We start from the raw sequence: 20,976 nt of genomic DNA, 5'->3' as shown, positions 1-20,976 counted from the left end.
AAAGGCAAGCCGACGGAGACAGTGCGATGCTTTTTTTCATTCAGGAATGGTTTGAGGAGCACGAATCTGAGGTGTTTAGCCTCCAACACCTTTAGGGGGTCTAGTGGAGTCCAAGCCTCGACCGGTTAGAGCGGTTTTGTCAGCAAAAGGTGGGCCAACACAATATTAGCAAGGTGGTCATAATGTTATGTCTGATCAGTGTATAGTCCAGGTCTACCTAGTGTGCACTCCGTATACTTAGCTCTAACATTACCATATCGGAGGTAAATGAAATTCATTAGTACTGAAATTAGCGACTGACCTTTTTCTTCGTATTTTCTTTTTTATGCATGAAAAACATACAGTGATTGTACATAATACATATAGTGTGGGGAAAAACAAACAAGAAAAAAAATACACAATAGACAACTGCTAAATAAAATAAATTAAAAAAAGGAAATAGGGGAAGAAAAAACACAAAACAAAAGAGCAGACAAACAAACTAAAAGGTAGTGAAAAGAAACAACTTGTACTTAGAATGTATATTTAGGGAGTAGTAGTTAGATTGTTGTTTTAAATGTAAATTTGTAATTTGGCTTCACCCCCATCCCCCTTTTACCTTGTCTTCAAGTATCACGATAATAAAATTGTAAGTTGTATCGAATCGTGACATTAGGGTACACCCCTACATTGAAGTGTAGAAGAAGTGAAATTGAATTACCCCTATCATTTTTAATCCATAGGGGGGCAGTGCAGGACCAGTGTATCAATTAACCCTCCCAGCAGAAATCCCTTTGTTTTGCCTTGTTGACAGTGATCTCATACAGGTCATGATCTCATGCCTGCCTGACCTCACACTGTTAAACTAGAGTCCTGAAGCAGTTCTCATAAATCTAACACCAGCAAGAAACATCAACAGAAAGACAACCAGCAGCACACTGGGCACAATAAAACTCATGCCAACCTCTCCGTTGCACTGATTACGAAATGCGAAGTGTGATGTATGAAGAACAGGCATATATGGTTAAGCAATGGTTAGCATACAGATGAAGAGTCACGGTAAAACTATGAACGGTCAACAACAGCTTCACACCGTCCTCAGACAACCGCTATCCCACCCCATAGCACAGATGCTGCGAATTTCAAAAGGGCTATGAGGAATATGCAATATCTGGCATGCAATATCCTGGTCAAGGAAACCCCAATCATATGTTTACATTACCGTTCTTAACAAGTGACTTCATATTTATATTAAAGGGATAGTTCATACAAAAATAAAAATTCTGTCATCATTTATACTGTTCCAAACCTGTATGAGTTTCTTTCTTCTGTTGGACACAAATGAAGATATTGTGAAGAATGTTGGTCACCAGACACAATACTTTCCTGTGGAAGTCATTGGGTGCTGTCAAATGTCTGGTGACCAAAATTATTCAAAATAACTTATTTTGTGTTCAACAGAAGAAAGAAACTCATACAGGTTTGGAACAACATGAGTATTTGGAAGCTTGTTTCTGCCACAGAATAAAACATAAAAAAATAATAACTGCTTTTTATATAGTGTTTATCTTACAATTCTGACTTCTTTTCTAGCAATTATGACTATCACGCAATTATGACTTTATAACATGAATTTTCTAGATACAAAGTCAAAATGGTGAGAAAAAGAATAGTGAGAATTTTTTTTTTTTTTTACGGAGAATTGGACTTTATAACTCGCAAATGTGAGTTTATATATTCTGAGAAATAAAGTCAGAATTGCAATATATAAACAGGCAATTGTGAGATAAAATGTCACAATTATCTTTTAAAATGTTTTATTCGGAAACAAGCTTCCATTTGAGGGTGAGTAAATGATGACAGAATTTTCATTTTTGGGTGAACTTTCCCTTTAAGAATATGACATCACAATTAAAGGGACAGTTCACACAAAAAAGTTTAATTACCCCATGATTTACCCACCTTCTGTATTCAACTTACCAAGTGTATACAGTTCAAAATGCTTACGCTAGGTCCGACGTCATCGTCTAGCCAGTTACATTTTTTTAAATAAATTCAATAAGGTGGTTTGCCGGAAGTGAGATCTTTTAGTATTAATTAATATTAACATGAATTAATTAATTAATATTAGATATTTTATGTGTTAATATGGATATTTTTCTTACAAAAACCCATCTGTTCGCTTCAGAAGGCCTATATTAACCCCATGGAGCTGAGCGGATTACTTTTATAATGGATGGATGGGCTTTCAATTTTTGCTTCCATTTATATTATAAAGCTTGGATTAGCCAGAATAGTTAGTAATATAACTCTGATTATTCGTTATGAAAGAAAAATGTCATAATACACCTAGGATGCTTGAGGGTGAATAAATCATGTGCTAATTTTCATTTTGGGGTGAACTATCCCTTTAACTTAGAACATCATTATCATTTAGCCTACGTAAAAGGGTGTAAAATACTCAGTGACAGGACAATAACGTTTAAATTTAGGGCAGTATTTACTATTGTAGCACTCAGTGAGCACAGCATACTGGAATGTTGCGTATCCTGATCAGCTTGTATAACTGGAAAAGAGGACAGAAGTTCATAGACCAAGCTGAAGGATCCTGCATTACTGTGACGCGTTCCACACGATCACGAACATGCAGAGTTATGAGGTGACATGTTATCTGAAGGCATTCAAATGTGGCACTTTGCTGTAAGAACACTAAATCGCTCAGTTCTAGTAATCACCTGTCAAACAGGAAAACAAAACCGCACTGCATGCTTAGAAAGTAGGCTACTTATCTTTCCAAACAGAGCAACTAACAAACTTAAAAGTACTCTTGACCTTCCATAAGATCTTAAAATAATTATTCTCCTGTATTTAGTACCCGTTTGTTAAAATAATAATGAAAATATTGACACTATACACAAGGGCGTAGATTTGGTTTGAACATTGGGGGGTTGAACGTTGAACTATCTATCTATCTATCTATCTATCTATCTATCTATCTATCTATCTATCTATCTATCTATCTATCTATCTATCTATCTATCTATCTATCTATCTTTATAAAGCTGCTGTTTTTCTATACTGTTTCCTATTTTATTTTATTGAGCGAATGGCATCTTCTTTACCTGATCACCTGCTTCCTCCTCTCCCACTGCACTTTTCTACCTTGCTGCTATATTTACCTCGAATCTGTCATAAAATGTCATACATGTTAAGAGATTATACACCTCATAACGTTATAAAATGTGTGTATTAATTCGTAAAATTCTATTAACATAGTAGAGATTATAAAAAGAAAGCAATTAAGTGAAACCGCCAGTAGGCGGCAGCGATTCATTGTTTAAATGAGTAAGCCACTTAAATCGTTCATTCACCCAATTCTTTCAAGTCAGATTGATTTAGGAAGAAAACAAACACCGATCCGATGTGAATACCTTTGTTATTGATAATTACAGACACTATTGAAAAATGAACTAGCAAAACAGACGGCTGCTTTGGTAACTTGTTATACTGATATAAATGCATGGCAATGGATGGCTAAATATGTGGTGTGTACTTATCTATTACACAATATTCTCATACCTCATTCTCAGTACATGCGTATTTTATTTTTTGCATCACTCTCTCGTACCAGCTGTGCACCGCTTCTCTTCATTTTTGGCGCTAATAGGCCGCTAACGTACCCGTGTGCTCTCCCAAATACTCGCGTTGTTTTGGTGAAAGTCGACTCATGGTTGGGCGTTACCAATAGGTTCAATGGAGGGGGAGTATTTTTGTCTAATTTATAATGAAAAACATTCGATTAGGAACAAAATTATTGTTATTAAATAAACGAATTCTATATATTTTTTCATTAGATCGACTTTTATTTTCATGTTGAAATATTAGGGGGGAACTGATGGATTTGAATATTGCCGGGTACCTCCCCCCATCCCCCCCATAAAGTAAGCCAAACATAATTGCTGTGCCATTTAGTAGGCGGTGGCCTAATAGGCTTGTTTGAGATGCGCCTTGCCTCGCCTGAAATAAAGGCGAGACTAGGCGGCTGCAGTGAGGGGAGGAGTGAAAAAAGAGCAGGCAAGCCGGACAGTTCTTTCTTCTCGTAGTGGATCAGACACCTACGAGATCAGTTGCGGATATCGCGGGATTCACACTCGTGCGCTCTCTTGCTGATAAACTGGATGTAATTTAAGTTCTGTTGCTTTTATATGGAAATAAAGATTATGAACAAGACACCCAAAGTTTTTGTTATTTATTTCCATTCGAAAGACCTGTTTATCAAGCATTTTTACTTTAATTACATACATGTTTTATATATTTTTATTAATATGACAACAATCACATAACCAACAGAGAGATCGCACTCTCCGAGAGTTTAAGAATATTCACACATAATTTATTCACATAAAAACATGATATCAGAGTTTTAAAATCAAATATTTAAAAAAAAAGAACTATACACCACAGTTGTTTAAACCAATAAGCATTAAGCTGTGTCGTCAGCAAGTCGTTTCCCATCATGCTTTTGCTCCGCGCAGTCGGTGGAGAGCAACTGCGCTCGACTGCAGAATCCGACACGTCCGCCTCGCCATCGCGAGAGATTTTTGACATACGTCGGCATGACATCAGAGCAAGGCGGACCGCCCTCGGACACATTTCTAACCGGCATGCATCTCGCGCTGATCACCGGTGATCGATTCTGCGCAGATTTTGCTCATCTCAAACAAGCCTAACATCTGGTGCAAAATCTAAGGCAGATATTCTGATTGGTTAGTTTTAATGTTAAATCTAAATTATCATAAAGCAAATTAAGGCTTCAATAAGTTAGGTTACTCAAGTAAAGTCAACTTTGTGTATATGGTGCTTTTACAATGATTGTTTCAAAGCAGCTTCACAGTGTTAAACAGGAAAGAAACTATAGCAATACATTTGATTCGGCTGTACAGTCGCTCTTAAAACGGCGGTCATCAGCTCATTTCAGTTTATCATATAGCGACAATGTGGGCAGGAGCAGTAAGTTGATACAGTTAATTTAAGTAATTCATTTTATTTAGATATTTAGTTGAAAACTAAGATCGGGTTTCTATTGACTTGCTAATCGCTGAAGGAACTCTATAGATAAATATGATCCCATCTAAGTTAATTATCTAACTAACCAGTCAGCCAGCTATACATTTTTTATACATTCTTAAAGTAATTATTGTCCTGTATTTACAACCCGTTTGTTAAAAGAATTATGAAAATATTGACTCTTTATATAATTGCTGTGCCATTTAACAAGCTTCCAAAAATATGTAGGCTATGTAGCCTAATAAAGAAAATGTAATGCAGAAAAACCACAATAGCTCTCATTACAATAAGCTCTCATTTGTTAACATATTAACTATCAATGAGCAATACATTTATTACAGTATTTTAGTAATACAAATAGTCGTTCATTGTATAGATGTATAGTTCACAGTGCATTAACTGATGTTAATACAACTTATTAACGTTGACATAGATTTGATAAATGCTGTAGAAGTATTATTCATTCTTAGTTCATCTAAAGTAGTTAACTATTCTCAACTAATGAAACCTTATTGTAAAGTGTTAACAGTTAGTTATAGTTGGTGCAAAATTAAATGGGAAACCCCACAAATATAGCTGCTGGTTTGTTCAAATATAATAAATTGAAGACCCAGTGTGTTATCAATCTAATTTTAGTAAGTAGTTAATTAGATAGACAATATAATTCATATCAATGTTGTTACATTTATATTGGGTGCAACATTGAATTGGAAACCGCACAAATTGAGTTGCTTCGTTCACATATAATAAAATGAAGCCCCATTGCATTATCAAGCTGTTTTAGGTTACTTATATGTATAATATCTTTAATATCAAGATTGTTATATTTATACTGAGTGTGGGGAAACCTCAGACATAGTTGTTTAGTATTTGGTGCAACATTTCATGAATAAAACCCCTACAAATGTAATTAGTTTGTCAAACTTTTAATAAAGGGAAACCTCACTTAGTTAATTAGATCATATTTGTATTAAAAACAACTGGTACAAAATTTGGCAAAACATTTCAGGAAGTAAAACAGATTTATTCAGTTGAGTTATTTTGGAAAAAAAATTGTTACATGGTGAAAATTTTCATGAAGAGGCATTAAGCAAATATCACAGAGCTAGTTAGATGCTAGTTAGTTGGTTCCAGACTAAACTGAAGTAGCACATGCATGCATTGGGAAGGGGAAAGATGATTTAATAATATAAACAACTCTCCATACTGTAATTTGTCAGCCTCTGACAGACTAATAAAGCTCACACTTCAGCGCCACATTACACACATTCACAAAGAGCATTTAAATCTCCACCGGACTTCTGAATGCTCTCAGAGAGTCAAGCAGCCTCAACCCAACAGCAGACAGAAGCTCCTGGGAAGACTTGTCTACATCTGGTTTGGTTGGATCTCAAATTTGGAAACCATCAGCTGATTTGAGGAGATCGGGGTTATAATTTCCACCAGAGAGGAATCAAAGAAATCCACACAATGATCATTGACGAGAGGAAAGAAATCCAAAAGGAGCAACATCTGCTAGGCAAAGACAGCAGTGTCAAGATGGTGGGCCAAGAAAAAAATCCAGAGGTTCAGCATGGGGTCCAGCACCAGGAGAAGCAGGTGAATGGTGACTGCCCCTTAGACTCCCACACCAATGACAAACCGGTGAGAGCCGAGCTGGACTGGACGGTGCCCATGTGTGTGCACCTGCCCATTGAAGTTCTGAACCACGAGCAGGCGTTTCCATTCCTCAACGCTACACTTGCCGACCTGGGCATCGATGAGTGAGTTTAAACATACATATGTATTTGTATGCATTTCATTTGATGTGAATTTCTGTTAATATCTCCACGTGTACCCAGATCAGCGGTGAAGGAGCGCGTGGTGTGGGTGGACACTAAGCGCACACGGGTGAAGGGGAAGTCGGGGAAGCTGAAGAAGGAGAAGGAGGTGACCGTTCTGGAGGTGCGCGTGAAAGCGCAGCACCCTGGAGAGCGTCAGAGTCAGGAGATCCTCTACAGCACCGAGTCCCACACCGATCGCTCCTTCTGCAGAAGCGGGGTGGACATCCTCCCATGGAGACACACACAACCAGGTAGGGACATGGAGGAGCTAAACCAGTTTAATCTGGCAAACAATTTTAAATTGTACACTTTTGTTGGATCAAAAGAGCTAATATTCCCAGGCATATTAACTAACACTAAGGGTACATTTACACAACAATGTACCAAAAACTGAAAAACATTTTTCACGTACAGACTACAGTTGTCAAAAAATATTCAAATTCAAATGGATTCAAATGGAAAACTTTTGCATGTCAGGCCAGTAGTTGGCAATGTTACTAAATAAATTCCACGTTTATAAACTGAACAATAGACAATGAGCATGAAGTCAGTGTTTTCACAAATTAGTGATTTTGTAGTTTGCACGGAGATGATAACAGTATTGTTTTAAAACGTTTGTGTTTTCAGGCCCCCAAAATGCGTCGTCGTGTATATAAAAAAACCTAAAAACATAAAGAGTTTTGTCGTGTCATATAAACATTTCAGGAGGTTGCCAAAGCAACACTTGCCTTTAGTTTAACTTGATACACCAAAATAAACTAAAACCGAAATAAAAATGAAAATATTTGAAAGTATAATCACCAAACTTAAAGGGTTAGTTCACCAAGAAATGAAAATTCTCTCATTAATTACATACCCTAATGTAGTTCGACAGCCGTAAGACAAATGAAGATATTTTTGTTGAAATCTGATGGCTCAGACAGGCCTTCATTGACACCACTGTCATTTCCTCTCACAAGACCCATAAAAAGCACTAAAGACGTCATTACAAAGCCCATCTCACTACAGTGACTCTACAATCATTTTACGAAGCGATGAGAAAAGTTTTTGTGCGCAAACCCTATAAAACCGGACTGTGATGTTAGCTGGATTTTATAGCAGTGTTTCAGTTCAAACCTCATTAAGATGATGCTTTTAATGACTTTTGGCTGCTTGGATTGATTTGTTCTGGTGGATAACCTTTCTTAGAAATTACTTTAAGTAATAGGCTTTCGGCGCACAAGAAATCTGCAAAATACACACACAAAACATTAACACTGCAAGAAATGTACACAAAGACCCAATTAAACATAACCGAACATATTTCATTGTATATTGTTATTGCTGACTTTACTTCATCTCTACGCTTAATTACAACTGGTATTAGCCTACTACAATCCAGCTGAAGTGATTTTTATCAGCATTTTTTCAGTCCGTCGGTTTCCATTACGCTGCCGTGTCAGGGCTTGCGGTAATATAACGCTCCATTCCTGACAGTTGGCTAACAGATGACATCTGCAGATCAGTGAGGTGAGCTAACACAACGCTTGTGGCTGCTGAGTAAGTGTGTTTGGTATTCGCGCACTCAGCACTCTCTCCTGCGTGTTTGTTGAGCGTTTGATGTTCGCTTTCTCCCTCGACACATACCGCTTTCCCAACCTCTGCTGGGTTTGTGTGTATTTTGTCTAATGCACATCAAAATAACCTACTATATATACATAACAAAGAATGTCCTTGTGTCTCCCCCCTCCCAGCTGAAAATGAAATCCAGCCGGTGGAAATGACTCTGGCCTTGGACACATTGTCAGAGTCCAAGTCCAAATGGCAGAAGACAGAAGAAAAACGAGACTTGCCAAGCAAGAAGTGAGTGGGAGACGTTTGACAGCTAGGCTAAAGCAATCCAACACCTCACTGTCCTTACACGACACAGAAGACTATTCCCAGGTTCTGGACATTTTAAACTTGTGCACAACAGTTAAATGTTTATGTACTATGCTGTAAGAGAAGGATTCTTCATTTTACTTATTTTAGGTGGCAGTATACCTTTTTTTGTGGTTTTGTGGGTAATATTCAGCAAAGAGGTTTCAATCGCTTGCTATTTTTGTATTTCAGAATAATCTGCATACATTTAATCTAGGACAGCTTTACATACACAAACTTTTACCTATATAAAATGTATCTTTATTACACTGCTGTTTAAAAGTGTGGGATCAGCAAGTTTTAAAAAGAAAAGAAAAAATACTTTTATGAGACTAAAAACATTTAAAGGCACAATATGTACGATGTCTTTATTCAAGTATCCAAAAACCACTAGAACAATGTAATATACTTTGTTGACTTGTGTACTTTTAAATTAAATCTATTATTTTTATTATCCCAAATGTTTCCAAAAATGTTTAAATCCAGAGAAATAAGCAATTTTAACCAGGACATGGACAGGGTTATCAATGACAGTAAAGGCTAACTAAACCCGAAACCAACTTTAAGTTAATGATCTGCAAGACTTTGGCTTTATTAATGCTCTTTATTGATTCGACTAAATGTTCCGTTTCCGCTGAGCTCCGCCCACTTTTCGAGCATTTTTTCAAATATTGCTAGTGGGTGGAGTTAGGCTCTGGACAGGGGTTGAGTCACCATTTAAACCCGCGTTACCCTCGATTTCTGACACCAGAGACGCTTTAATATATTACGGCTTTTATTAGACAGGTAAGCAACTGTTTGGGTACATTCATTGATAGAAAACGAATCATTGTTTTATAGCTCAACTGTGAGTACCATGTTTTCCATGCCTAATATCGATCTAGCTTACTGCAGTGTGCAACAATTGTCAGTCTTGTAGTCGCCACAGAGCGAATGCACAGAGTAGCATTATAACATAAATATTAACACATACTCAAATATTGTATTTAATGATAATACGGTGCTGTTACCCCACATACGCATAAGTGGAAGAAGCGGTCGTCTACGGCAGTGGTTCTCAAACCTGTCCTGGGGACCCCTCACCACTGCACATTTTGCATGTCTCCCTTATCAGACACACCCAATTCAAATCTTAGAGTCTCTACTAATGAGCTGATGATTTGAATCAGGTGTGTTTGATGAGGGAGACATGCAAAATGTGTACTGGTTGGGGGTCCCCAGGACAGGTTTGAGAACCACTGGTCTACGGCATAATAAAAGCTCCCCGAAATCAAGGCAACATCAAGCTACACCTTTGTTTTGAATAAGCCATCTCTAGCAGCAAAAAATTACACATTGTAGCTTAAAGATGTAACAAAAAGATTTCTATTTCAAATAAATGCTGATCTTTTGACCTTTCTATTCATCAAAGAATCCTGAAAAAAATGTATCATGGTTTCTATTAAAATTATTGAGCACTAAATCAGAATATTAGAATGATTTCTGAAGGATCATGTGACACTGAAGACTGGAGTAATGATGCTGAAAATTCAGCTTTGCATCAAATGAATAAATTGCAATTAAAATATATTCAAAGAGAAAACTGTTTTTTTATTATTATAATAATATTTTAGAATTTTTTATCAAATAAATGCAATATTTCAAAAATCTTACCGACCCCAAACTTCTGAATGGTAGTGTATCTGTTTTGATTTAATTTTCTGATGCATAAAATGACATTACTGATACAATAGAGTTCAAATGATTCATGAATGAGGTATAAACTTACTCTGCAACATTAAACTTTGTACTTATAAACTGCATTTTTTTAATAATAATAAAATAATGCTTTTTCAGAAACATGGTGGATTCTTAAACTAATTCTGGATAACAAGTTCAGGATATTTATGGGACATTCCCAGGACCAGAAATAAAGAAACAACAGTTAACAATTCATAGAAATATATTTCTTTCACTGCAAGGGCAATTCAAACCTTCACACTCAAATATTCAGCTAGAATTTCATGGAATATTCAATATAGATGGGTAAGCAGAAGATTCATTGAGACATACAGAAAAAAACTCTTAGTAAATCAAAATATAGGTGACAAGAAAAGTGAATTTAGCAATAAATTAAGAGAAAAGTCTCAATGTATCTGCTGAATATAGCAGAGTACGCCAGTGAGCGCATGTTTTGCTAAATGAATCAGCCCATTTCTAATATAATAAAAAACGTATTATATTAATTTGGCTAGCTTTCACAAGAGTGGAAGGCCTTCCGCAAGGAAAGGGGCTGGATAGAGGGTGGGTGCTATGATTGAGTGACAGCCATGGTCATTTTGTTCCTCTGTTCATCAGGAAGTGACATTACCGCACTTTCAAATTCCTGAGAGTGTTGCAGGGCTAGACCTCGGAGCAGAATGAGCAGGCTGTTTTGAGTTTCTAAAAGAACAAATATGAGTGAATATACACATTTGAATTTTGAATGTCATTTGTAATATAAAAAAAATAAAATATGATATAAATACTTTCTTACCATTATCAACATCCTTCATGCCCAACAGATGAGCAGCAGCAGATATTATTGGCCTGAGCTGACTAACAACCTGGAGTGAGAAATAAAACACAATCAGTCCATTGACAGAACAAAATTCAATAAGGAGCTGTGAGCCGAGCATGTTGGGAGTGAAAATAAGCTTTTACCAGCACAGGGTTGTGAGAGTAGAGGAAGGTCAGGCAGCTGTAAATGGTCTTGTTCTCCTCCATGTCCTCCTTCAGAGGGAGACAAGCCACAAGAGCAGGAAAGACCTGAAAGAAAAGAATAAAAATGGGTATAACCTGATATAGTTTTGTATCACCCATAATTAAAGTGCCCCTATTATGCTATTTTAAAAATTCCTAATTTTGTCTTGGAAATTTCCTACAAAAGGTCTACATGCATCAACGGTGAAAAAAAAATTCTATTAATATACATTGCAGCCTCAATTCTTTTCTCACAATGTCTGAAACGGTTTGATAGAAGATTTGGTTTCTCTAAACCCCTCCTTTCTGAGGGCCTACACTCTGCTCTGATTGGTCAGATGGCCATCAGCTGTGATTGGTCTACTGCTGACATCTCCCGTCAAAAATGAAACACCCATTTCCATATCTGAATTACCAGATCAGAATTTCTCAGCACGTATATAGATAGTGATGCGAACAATAACAATGATTCGGTTTTACTGTATCAATTCAAACCTGTTTTATCAGCGCAGTGTCTTCTAACACTAACCAAACTCTTCCAGGCCTCAGCTACAACTACAGTGTTTGTGTGCAGGTCAAAGTAGATATTTTTTGTGGGCAGACCATAATGAAGACCATAGGTGGGGATTATACAAACTTGTTATTAATAACTCCATTTGTCATGAATAGGGGTGTAAAAATAGCCTGGCTTCGTCATACTTAGATTCTAGTCAGAATAGTCCAATAGAGTTTGATACTGCTCCATTGGGCTGTGATTATGGGGCGTTTCAACCGAACCAGGAAAGAAAATGCCTCTGCACTCAGTTAGATCTACAACCAATCAGAGCAACAGAGTAAGTGACGTATGTTGAGCGACGCATAGCTATCAACAGAACTCAACTGCAAGCATGCTGGAAGAAGTAGAAGATGAGTGTAAAAGATCTTTGTATACTTACCAACACGATCATCATTTTTGAAAGAAATAGTAAAGGTGAATGCATATACGAACAAGTTCTCTGTTTAGGATTAGAACAAATTCAACCCAAGCGCTCTTTGGTGACGTGGATGATTACGTTACAATTGATCATCTGTCCATCATCGTATAAAGCCTACCCTGACAATTTGATTGGTATGAACAGCTCTGGTTCGAGCATAGTGGCTCCACAACAGATCAAATCCAGACCGAACTTCCCGAATGCAAATGTTGTCGGCTGGGCTAAGTTCAGCTGGCATCCAGGCTAGTGTAACAATATATTGTGTCGCAATATATCAATACAAAACTGAAACAATATGTATTGTGGACAGTGACAAGCTATATTTTGTATAGTTCACCTAAAATTAAAAATAACTGTGTGAGAAGAAAATTCAAGTTTAGAGAGATTTAGTGTCAGTACTTAACTAAACTACTATATATAATGTTGAATATAATGCATGATAATATAATATTTGTGGGTCCTGACAATGCCAAACCTCTTATGTTACCAGTAAAAAGCAGCCTTCACAATTTTTCTACTATATCTAGTCAGTGACAGAGTGCAAGCATATTAGTCTGAAATAAATATGTATTTTCAGAATCATGAGTATTTTTATATGCTGGGGTCACAAATGTCCTGTGCATTGGGTTACCAGCACACAGTCCAAGCCTATTCATTTCCACCTGCAATGTAATACCAAAATTAGCATTTTAAATTTAATTTAATAAACAAAAAAAAACTGTTAACCTTTTACCATATGTATTGGAATAATATACACCCGTGTGTTTAGTATCGTGACAAGGGTATCGTTACACCCCTAGACTTAAACTATATCTTTGAAACTTGCAGACCTTTTACATTCACAAACAGCAATAATACACACTACATGAAATATAATGTCCAAAAAAGCACAGGGGCACTTTGATGGGTACGGAGGAGATTTAAAGTGTTAGTTCACCCACAATTGAAAATTCTGTCATCAATTAGGCTACTCACCTGTAAGTCATTCCAAACCCAGAAGACTTTTGTTCATTTTCAAAACACAAATGAAGATATTTTTTATAAATTCTGAATGATTTCCGTCCCTGCATTGAAAGTGTATTCATGCAAAACTCTTGACGCTTTAAAGTTTTTATAAAGAGATCGCAAAATCCATACTAGCCAAGCAGTTTAATCCAAGTCTTTGCTTTACCTGATGAACTGATTTAATTTAGGCTTTTATTCTCACACAAACACTGATCAACAAAATCATAATTGCTTAAAGCACGAAAAAGCTCATTGGTTCTTGCGGAAGCTCAAACTTGCTGCATAACACGAGAATGAACAATACTGGTTCTCATGCATCAAGCAAGCTTGAGCTTCTGTTTAACTTCATTTGTGTTTCATAGATAAACCAAAGTATAAGGAACAACATGGAAGTGAGTAAAATGAATGTTCATTTTTGTGTGAACTATTCCTTTAAAGGAACACTCTACTCTTTTTTTTTATGCTAATTTTCCATGTCCCTTAGAGTGAAACAGTTGAGTTTTACCGTTTTTGAATCCATTCAGCCGATCTCTGTATTTGCCGGTAGCACTTTTAGCATTTCTTCCATTTCTATTTCTTTAGCATACATCATTGAATCATATCAAGTCCATTAGCATCAGTGCTCAAAAAAATGACCAAAGACTTTCAATATTTTTCCTATTCAAAACTTGACACTTCTATAGTTACATCGTTTACAAAGACCAACGAAAAATTAAAAGTTGCTAATTTTTAGACCGCTATAGCTTGGAACTACTTTTTCATTCCTGCGTAGGAACTTTGCGGCTGTCATGAGTGCAGCGGCGCAATGATATTACACAGCGTCTGAAAATAGGCAAACTTCCGTCAACATAACCAGTGTGACGATCTGCTTGCAGAGAGCACGCCTTGTAACCATTGAGACGTTTGAGAGACGCTTCAGAAGATATTTACTTTGGTGCAGATCCCGAACCGTAACTATCTGAACCGGAATAACAATTACACTGAAGAGCTTTTGAAATGTGAAAGAGAAAGTGTGGCTGAACAGATTGGGGCAGAAGGGACGAGGAGAGCAGATTCAAACTGGTGAGTCAGAGAGGAGTCAAAATTCAAGGAAAAAGGGTCCGACGTGGATTTGGTCTTCCGAACTTTTGATTTTGTCAACGTAATATATGAATGAAATATGCTGAGACGGTGCTGCTTATTATGAAGACAGAGAGAGTGTGCACGCTTCGTTGTTTCTCTCTGTCACTCAGCTAACATGCCATCCACATCACTCATAAATCACAATAACTGATCAAATAAAGCTCTGATGGGACAAACTTTTTTTTGGCCAAATAATTTTCAATGCAGGAGACATGCTCCGAAGCCTCAGCAGACAACGTAACATCACTATCGTAGTATATTTTGTACCATAGAAACTGTGTAGACAAACAATACCAGCAATTCCACATTCTATTTTATTCAAACCATACACTAAGTTACCTCACCAGAACTCTACAACAAAACTACAAACGTTGTATATACTGTATAAACCAAATGGCTGCGCAAACCCCCAGGCTTAGTGATTTCATTCACAGGTAACGTTAGCTAAAGACAACAGCAGTGCTTTTCAATCTGGTCGTTTAAGGCAAGCTAACAAAAAAATTACAAAAATGAGGTAAATACTTACAGCCATGGGGAATGATACACTTCGCCCTGTCTGGCCATATCATTTAGACACCTTAACATTACCGTGGTAACACTGTCCATGTTTTCCAAATAGTCATCTGGACCCAAATGCTTTGAACAAATACGCAGTTTCCTGTCTGAATCTACCGTTGTTTTGATATCTAAGGTTCAGAGCAGTCAACCACTGAATCTTTCATTACTTGTTTTCATTGGTATTCTGTGAAACATGATGGTAGTATACACCTTCGACTCACTATCACAGCTCTTTACAACACACAGAATCATGGTTGATAGCACAGTAAATCCACTACATAATTTGCCGGCTGCAACTCTGCCTTATCTGCAACGACACAAACTTAGTGCCGGTGGCATTGGAAGTTACCTATCTGAGGACTACTTTCAGGCGGTGCGTAATATCATCGCGCCGCTGAACCCATGGTACGACCGCAAAGTCCCATGATTCTTACGCAGGAATGAGAAAATAGATCCTATCCATATCGGTATAAAAATCTAAACTTTTAATTTTCCGTTGGTCTTAGTACACAATGTAACTACTGAATAGTAGTTCAGAGCAATGCTAATGGACTGATATGATTCAATGATGTATGCTAAGCTATGCTACAAGTGCTACCGCCAGATACAGAGATCGGCTGAATGGATTCAAAAACGGTAAAACTCAACTGTTTCACTCTAAGGGACTTGGAAAATTAGCCTATTTTCAAAAAAAGTGGAGTGTTCCTTTAATAATATAGATCAGAGATAGGCAACGTCGGTCCTGCAGTGCTGCTGTCCTGGAGAGTTAAGCTCCAACCCTAAAAAAAATTCACCTGCAAGACAAATGCACTCTAGGACCAACATTGCCTATCCCTGGTATAGAATGATACTAAAACGAAGGCATTACTGACCTGCTCAAGTGGGACTCCCTCCACATGGCTCACGATCATCCTGCACAGGGCAGCACACAGGTTGTCAATCACTCTCAGGTCAGACTCTTTAGAGAGTAGGTTGGAGAAGAGGGACAGCATCATGGGGTAATCACTGAAGCACCGGGGTTAAGGTTCACAGAACCATGGAGATCAGAGAACAGGTATGCATGCACACAGGGATCTGTGAAGGATACGAGGCAATGATGGGTCCGGCGGCCTGTGCGAGAGCTCCCAGTGCAAACACACTGTTATTGCGCACCTCTGCATCACTGTCCCTCACTCCAGCTACAAGCACCGGCAGCAGCCGATTGGACAGCCGGCCAGCAACCGCCCTGCCTCCAGCCACGCTCGCCAACGAGTGCAGGGTTTCTCCAATCGTACCAATAGAGAAGGAGCGGTCTGCCTCCGTGCAAGAGGATTTCTAAAAAATAAAAAAAAATTGACATTTATTGAGGACTTTTTAAAAACGGTTATAATTTTGTTGAAGAAATTACCAATGAAGCTGATATGATAATTAATAGGGGTGTGACGAGAAACTAATCACACAAAATGAGACAAGAGATTGGGTTCACGAGAACGAGACAAGATTTTTTTACATAGTATTTTAAAGAAATCCTCAATGATGAAATGTATAACTAGAAAAAAATGTTGCAGGTGCATTTGAAATGTTTTAACTAATCAACTTGTAATGACTGTCATTTAATTTCTACATTCGGAATATGAATTATCATACAGTAAAAGACAACAAGCACTAAAGGTTTTGCCAAAAACTCAACTGACTGGCTTCTCTCCTGTAGAGAGAAGACCTTAGAACTGCATATGGGCTTCTTTTTTCCTCCTAACTAAACTAATTACCACACATTTATAATAGATATTAAGGGCAAACAATAACCATAATCAAAGTACTCAATATTCAAAGTGCAAATTTTTCTTCAAGCATACAGATACAGAGTAACGGGTTAGTTCACTCAAAAATGAAATTGATGTCATTAATGAATCACCCTAATGTCGTTCCAAAGCCATAAGAACACAGTTTAAGTGAATGACCATTTTACTTATCCGAAGGAGAGACATGAGCATGCTTAATGTCGAGCCCTAAATTATATTTTAGATTTGAATGCACAATTGTTTTTTAAATAAATAAGAATTCAACACTTTGCATATTTTGTCTTATTATCTTTATTTAGTAAAGTCTGGTGCCTTTAGTCTCTTCAAGGAAGGTATACAGTTTATTTTTAATTTAACAATAGTATCGGATCGGCATCTGGTATCGACAGATACACAAAGCCCAGGCATCGGTATCGGGACTGAAAAAGTCGGATCGGTGCACCCCTAATAAAAACATCATCAAAGTAGTCCATATGTGACTTCAGTTAGTTAATTAGAATCTCTTTAAGCATCGAAAACACATTTTGGTCCAAAAATAACAAAAACTACGACTTTATTCAGCATTGTCTTCTCTTCCACGTTTGTTTACAAACCTCAAATAAAGATTCAAATGTTATGAATCTGCGGATTGATTCATGATTCGGATTGCCAATGTCACGTGATTTCAGCAGTTTGACACGCGATCGTCATTAAAGCTACACTGTGTGATATTTTCCCCCATCTAGCGGTGTAAAGGTATATGACCATCCAGTGAATAATAGTTTCTGTTCCTCTCAATTTCGATTTCGTTTCAACTCCTACGGTGGCCGATTTAGTCATGGCTTCCAGTTCGACCTCTTCGGTGAGTGTTCCAAGTGATGAGGTTACTTTTGAAAACTATTCTAATTTGCAGTTATTTAATTTGCCAAATGATCTATGATCAAATTAATCTATGTAAAATGAATAATAGTTTTACGTTTTCGTTATTTTTTACCATTTCATTGCTAACATCAGCTATCAGGTTCCCAGGCGAATGCAAGCTAATCTTAGTAAAGGAACTTTTTTTATCAGTGCTATCGTTATTCTGTATATTGCACAACACCACTAGCGTAAGGCAAACAAATTATAATGCAATTAAAATATTAATCTCATGTTATCCGTCATAGAACACGGATTTATGTTATAAGGTAAACAATACTTTTTCATCATTGACGCGAGGAAAACTATCCTAGACGTCGTTCTAGTGTTATGCTCAGCACACCATGATATAATTAGCCAAGAAAAATGAAACTTCCAATATACACAAATAGGCTGAATCAATATTACCTGTCGAGAAAAAAAATCAGGCAACGACGGCATTCTTTTTAAAATCGTAGCTCCTCATGAGCTCTTTCCATCTTGGAAAAGGCCACTCCCATATTTACTTTTGTCTTGTTGATTTGCCCGTTGCGTTGCCGTCTTAATTCTCTTTTCCGCTTCCTTGGCGACTCTGATACATATCCCGCAATGTTACTAGGTCCCCGACCCGGGTCGAATTCGGTAATCAATTCCGGGACGTGGTTGCTTTCACACAGAAGGTGACCCGGCGGCAATGTTCCGGGAATATTGCGGGTCCGACGTGCAGTGTGAAAGGGGCTTAAGAGTGATGATCCTCCATCATCATATAGCAGCCTCAAGCAATCCTCCTCTTCACATTCGACACAGTGCCATCGAGTGTAAAAACGTGAAAAGCGAAGCTTGAATTTACGGGTATGTCCCTCTTTGGCAAATGTACTTTCAAGATGGAGGAGCAACATGGCGACTGCCATCCGAACCCTCAACATGTATGTATTTTCAATGGTATATTATAAAATTACGAGAATGCATTATTACTTGAAAGAAGTAAATATACATTAATGAGCACATATATTTTTGAAAGAACTAAGTGATTTTAGCTAAGAATAAACTAAAAAAGTTACACAGTGTAGCTTTAAAATTAAACGATATCAAAAAAAACAAACTCATATACTCCTATAAAATCACCTATACCTTAATCAAATTTAAATCATTCATTCATTCCAGGGGAGCCACAACATATCTGGAACATTTCTGCAATGCATTGCATTTTGCATTAAAGCATGCTTTAATTCAAGTAATAAGCATATTCTCAAATGTAAGTCGCATCACGCTCTGTCTGAGAGACTGCCGATTGATGATGGTCTAAATTTGAATAGGGCTTTAGGTGTTGAAGTATGACCTTCATCAGTGAACGCTGAATGAGAGAATAAGAGACTCACAGCTTTGCTCATGAGGAGAGGCAGCAGGTCATTGAGGTGAGGATAGAACGTCTCAGCGGGAACAGCTGAGGCTAAAACAGGAATCCCTTCACCGGCAAACTCCTGCAGTATGGCATCATACTCTGACTGAGACACAAACACTCAATCATTCCACTCAGTCACAGTCCTTTTAAGTTGTTTAGCTTTTAATTGTGTCATTGCTGACAGTGAACTGTGACTAAATTATAAAAACTGAAATACTCTTAAATACCTGCTGCTCGTCATCATCTGCTTCATCCCCACCTACATCCTGACACACGGTCTGAGAGAGACAGAAAGAGAAAATGAGATCACAAGCATAAGAAATAACCAGCCACCCCCTTATGACTGCAGATTTATGTAACACTTTGAAGAAGTGAGAATAACCGGCTGTTTGAATCAAGTCTGTGTCAGTGCTATAATTCATTTGATTACTTGAAACTAATTTTTTTGACAGTATAAGCCTTTTGCTTGGCTTAAAAGGATTTACAGAGGATAATTGTATGCAGTTTTTCTACTGCCTAATATACACAATTTTTGTTTTTTACAACACAAAATTACTTGATGAAATTATGTTAACTGTTGATCATGTTCCTTTTAAACATGTTCTTTCATCATCTCGTGTTCTGAGATCCACCTATGGGAAGGGCATCCATACCTGACCTCTGCAGAAGCATCTAATTGCACTAAAACTGGCAAGACAGGCAGGAGCATCCAGCCAATGCCCAGTAAGGCCCTGCCCCTTACCTGGGGGCATATATAACCTGCACTCTACATCAGTTGACATTTGCTTCTCGCAATCTCTGCAATGACACAGCTCGGTTGAATTTGTGCTGCTCACCTTATTTGTCTGCAGGAGGACAAATCGTCAGATCAGCCTCCACCAGGCGTGAAAGTTCTATTCTGACAGTTCGCATTGTCTTTCCTGTTCCACGGCTGCCCGATATGTCGCTGTCTAATCCTGCTTCTTCCGGCAATAACTTATCATGCATAGGGATGGGTCGTTAAGGTTATAACGGTATTACTACTCTTACCAGTACTGCTTATCGGTCCAGTACTTTAACGGTATTCTTATCGGTTCTTCTTGTTAGACTTTATTATAATTAAAAGAAAAATTAAGAAAATAATTAACATTGTTTTATAATCTGGACATGTAAAATATCTATAAACAGCAATGTATAAACAAAAAGAATACAAAACATCTAATCACCAATGCATTTACAGGTATTTTTTGATTTATATATGCATATGATAAGAACAAGAAACAAAGTACAGACAAATGGTCAAATAAATACAGTAAATATACAATAAAACAAAGACACAAATAAAACACATTGCTTTAATCTCAGGAACTCAAAAGTACTAACATTACTTTTTTTCTACAAAAGATATCTAATAATCAAATATAAAATAACACTGCATAGTTTTCACTGTACAAAGATAGATTAATGCTTTTTAAAACTGCGAGTATCTTTCTCTTTGCCTTTTGTTGTTTGATTTACATTAATGACACAATCTTCAGGGTTTATTAGATGCTGCCCCTTTAAGACCGAATGCATTTGTAATAACATAATACTTTCTCCCAACTATTAACGTCCATTTAAGACATAAACTGTGTTTAAGTGAATACTCTCCCAAGCGGTCAGTTTGACATAGGCTATTTGTTGTGTGTATTTGATGGTTTAAGGCGGGCGTACACGGTGCGATTTTTGCTGTCGTACGAACTCGCAGACGATTTTTTTTTCTCGGGAGAAATCGCGTGGACATCGTGGAT

The 20,976-nt window shown here is 37.3% G+C and overlaps 2 protein-coding genes across 2 annotated transcripts in view; one reads left to right on the top strand and one right to left on the bottom strand.

Annotated features, from left to right (window-relative positions):
- The first annotated feature begins 6,154 nt into the window (after positions 1–6,154).
- Positions 6,155–8,902, top strand: si:ch211-196f5.2 (uncharacterized protein LOC556372 homolog). Its single transcript, XM_067435183.1, has 3 exons — positions 6,155–6,809; positions 6,888–7,120; positions 8,603–8,902. The coding sequence occupies exons 1-3, from the start codon at positions 6,517–6,519 to the stop codon at positions 8,713–8,715; spliced, it is 639 nt and encodes a 212-aa protein (XP_067291284.1). The 5' UTR covers positions 6,155–6,516; the 3' UTR covers positions 8,716–8,902.
- A 1,790-nt stretch (positions 8,903–10,692) lies between these two features.
- The window catches only part of ipo4 (importin 4), a 28,285-nt gene continuing 18,001 nt past the window's right edge, over positions 10,693–20,976 (bottom strand). Inside the window, exons 24-30 of the mRNA XM_067434991.1 lie at positions 19,435–19,485; positions 19,185–19,310; positions 16,236–16,462; positions 16,021–16,153; positions 11,451–11,555; positions 11,284–11,353; positions 10,693–11,189 (exon numbers count right to left, since the gene is read on the bottom strand). Coding sequence (XP_067291092.1) covers positions 11,059–11,189; positions 11,284–11,353; positions 11,451–11,555; positions 16,021–16,153; positions 16,236–16,462; positions 19,185–19,310; positions 19,435–19,485 — 843 coding nt within the window. The 3' untranslated portion in view covers positions 10,693–11,058. The remainder of the gene's footprint in view (positions 11,190–11,283; positions 11,354–11,450; positions 11,556–16,020; positions 16,154–16,235; positions 16,463–19,184; positions 19,311–19,434; positions 19,486–20,976) is intronic.

The sequence above is a fragment of the Pseudorasbora parva genome, chromosome 24 (genome assembly GCF_024679245.1).
Source record: "Pseudorasbora parva isolate DD20220531a chromosome 24, ASM2467924v1, whole genome shotgun sequence".
NCBI classification, from domain to species: Eukaryota; Metazoa; Chordata; class Actinopteri; order Cypriniformes; family Gobionidae; genus Pseudorasbora; species Pseudorasbora parva.
This window is presented reverse-complemented; position numbering and strand designations above follow the sequence as displayed.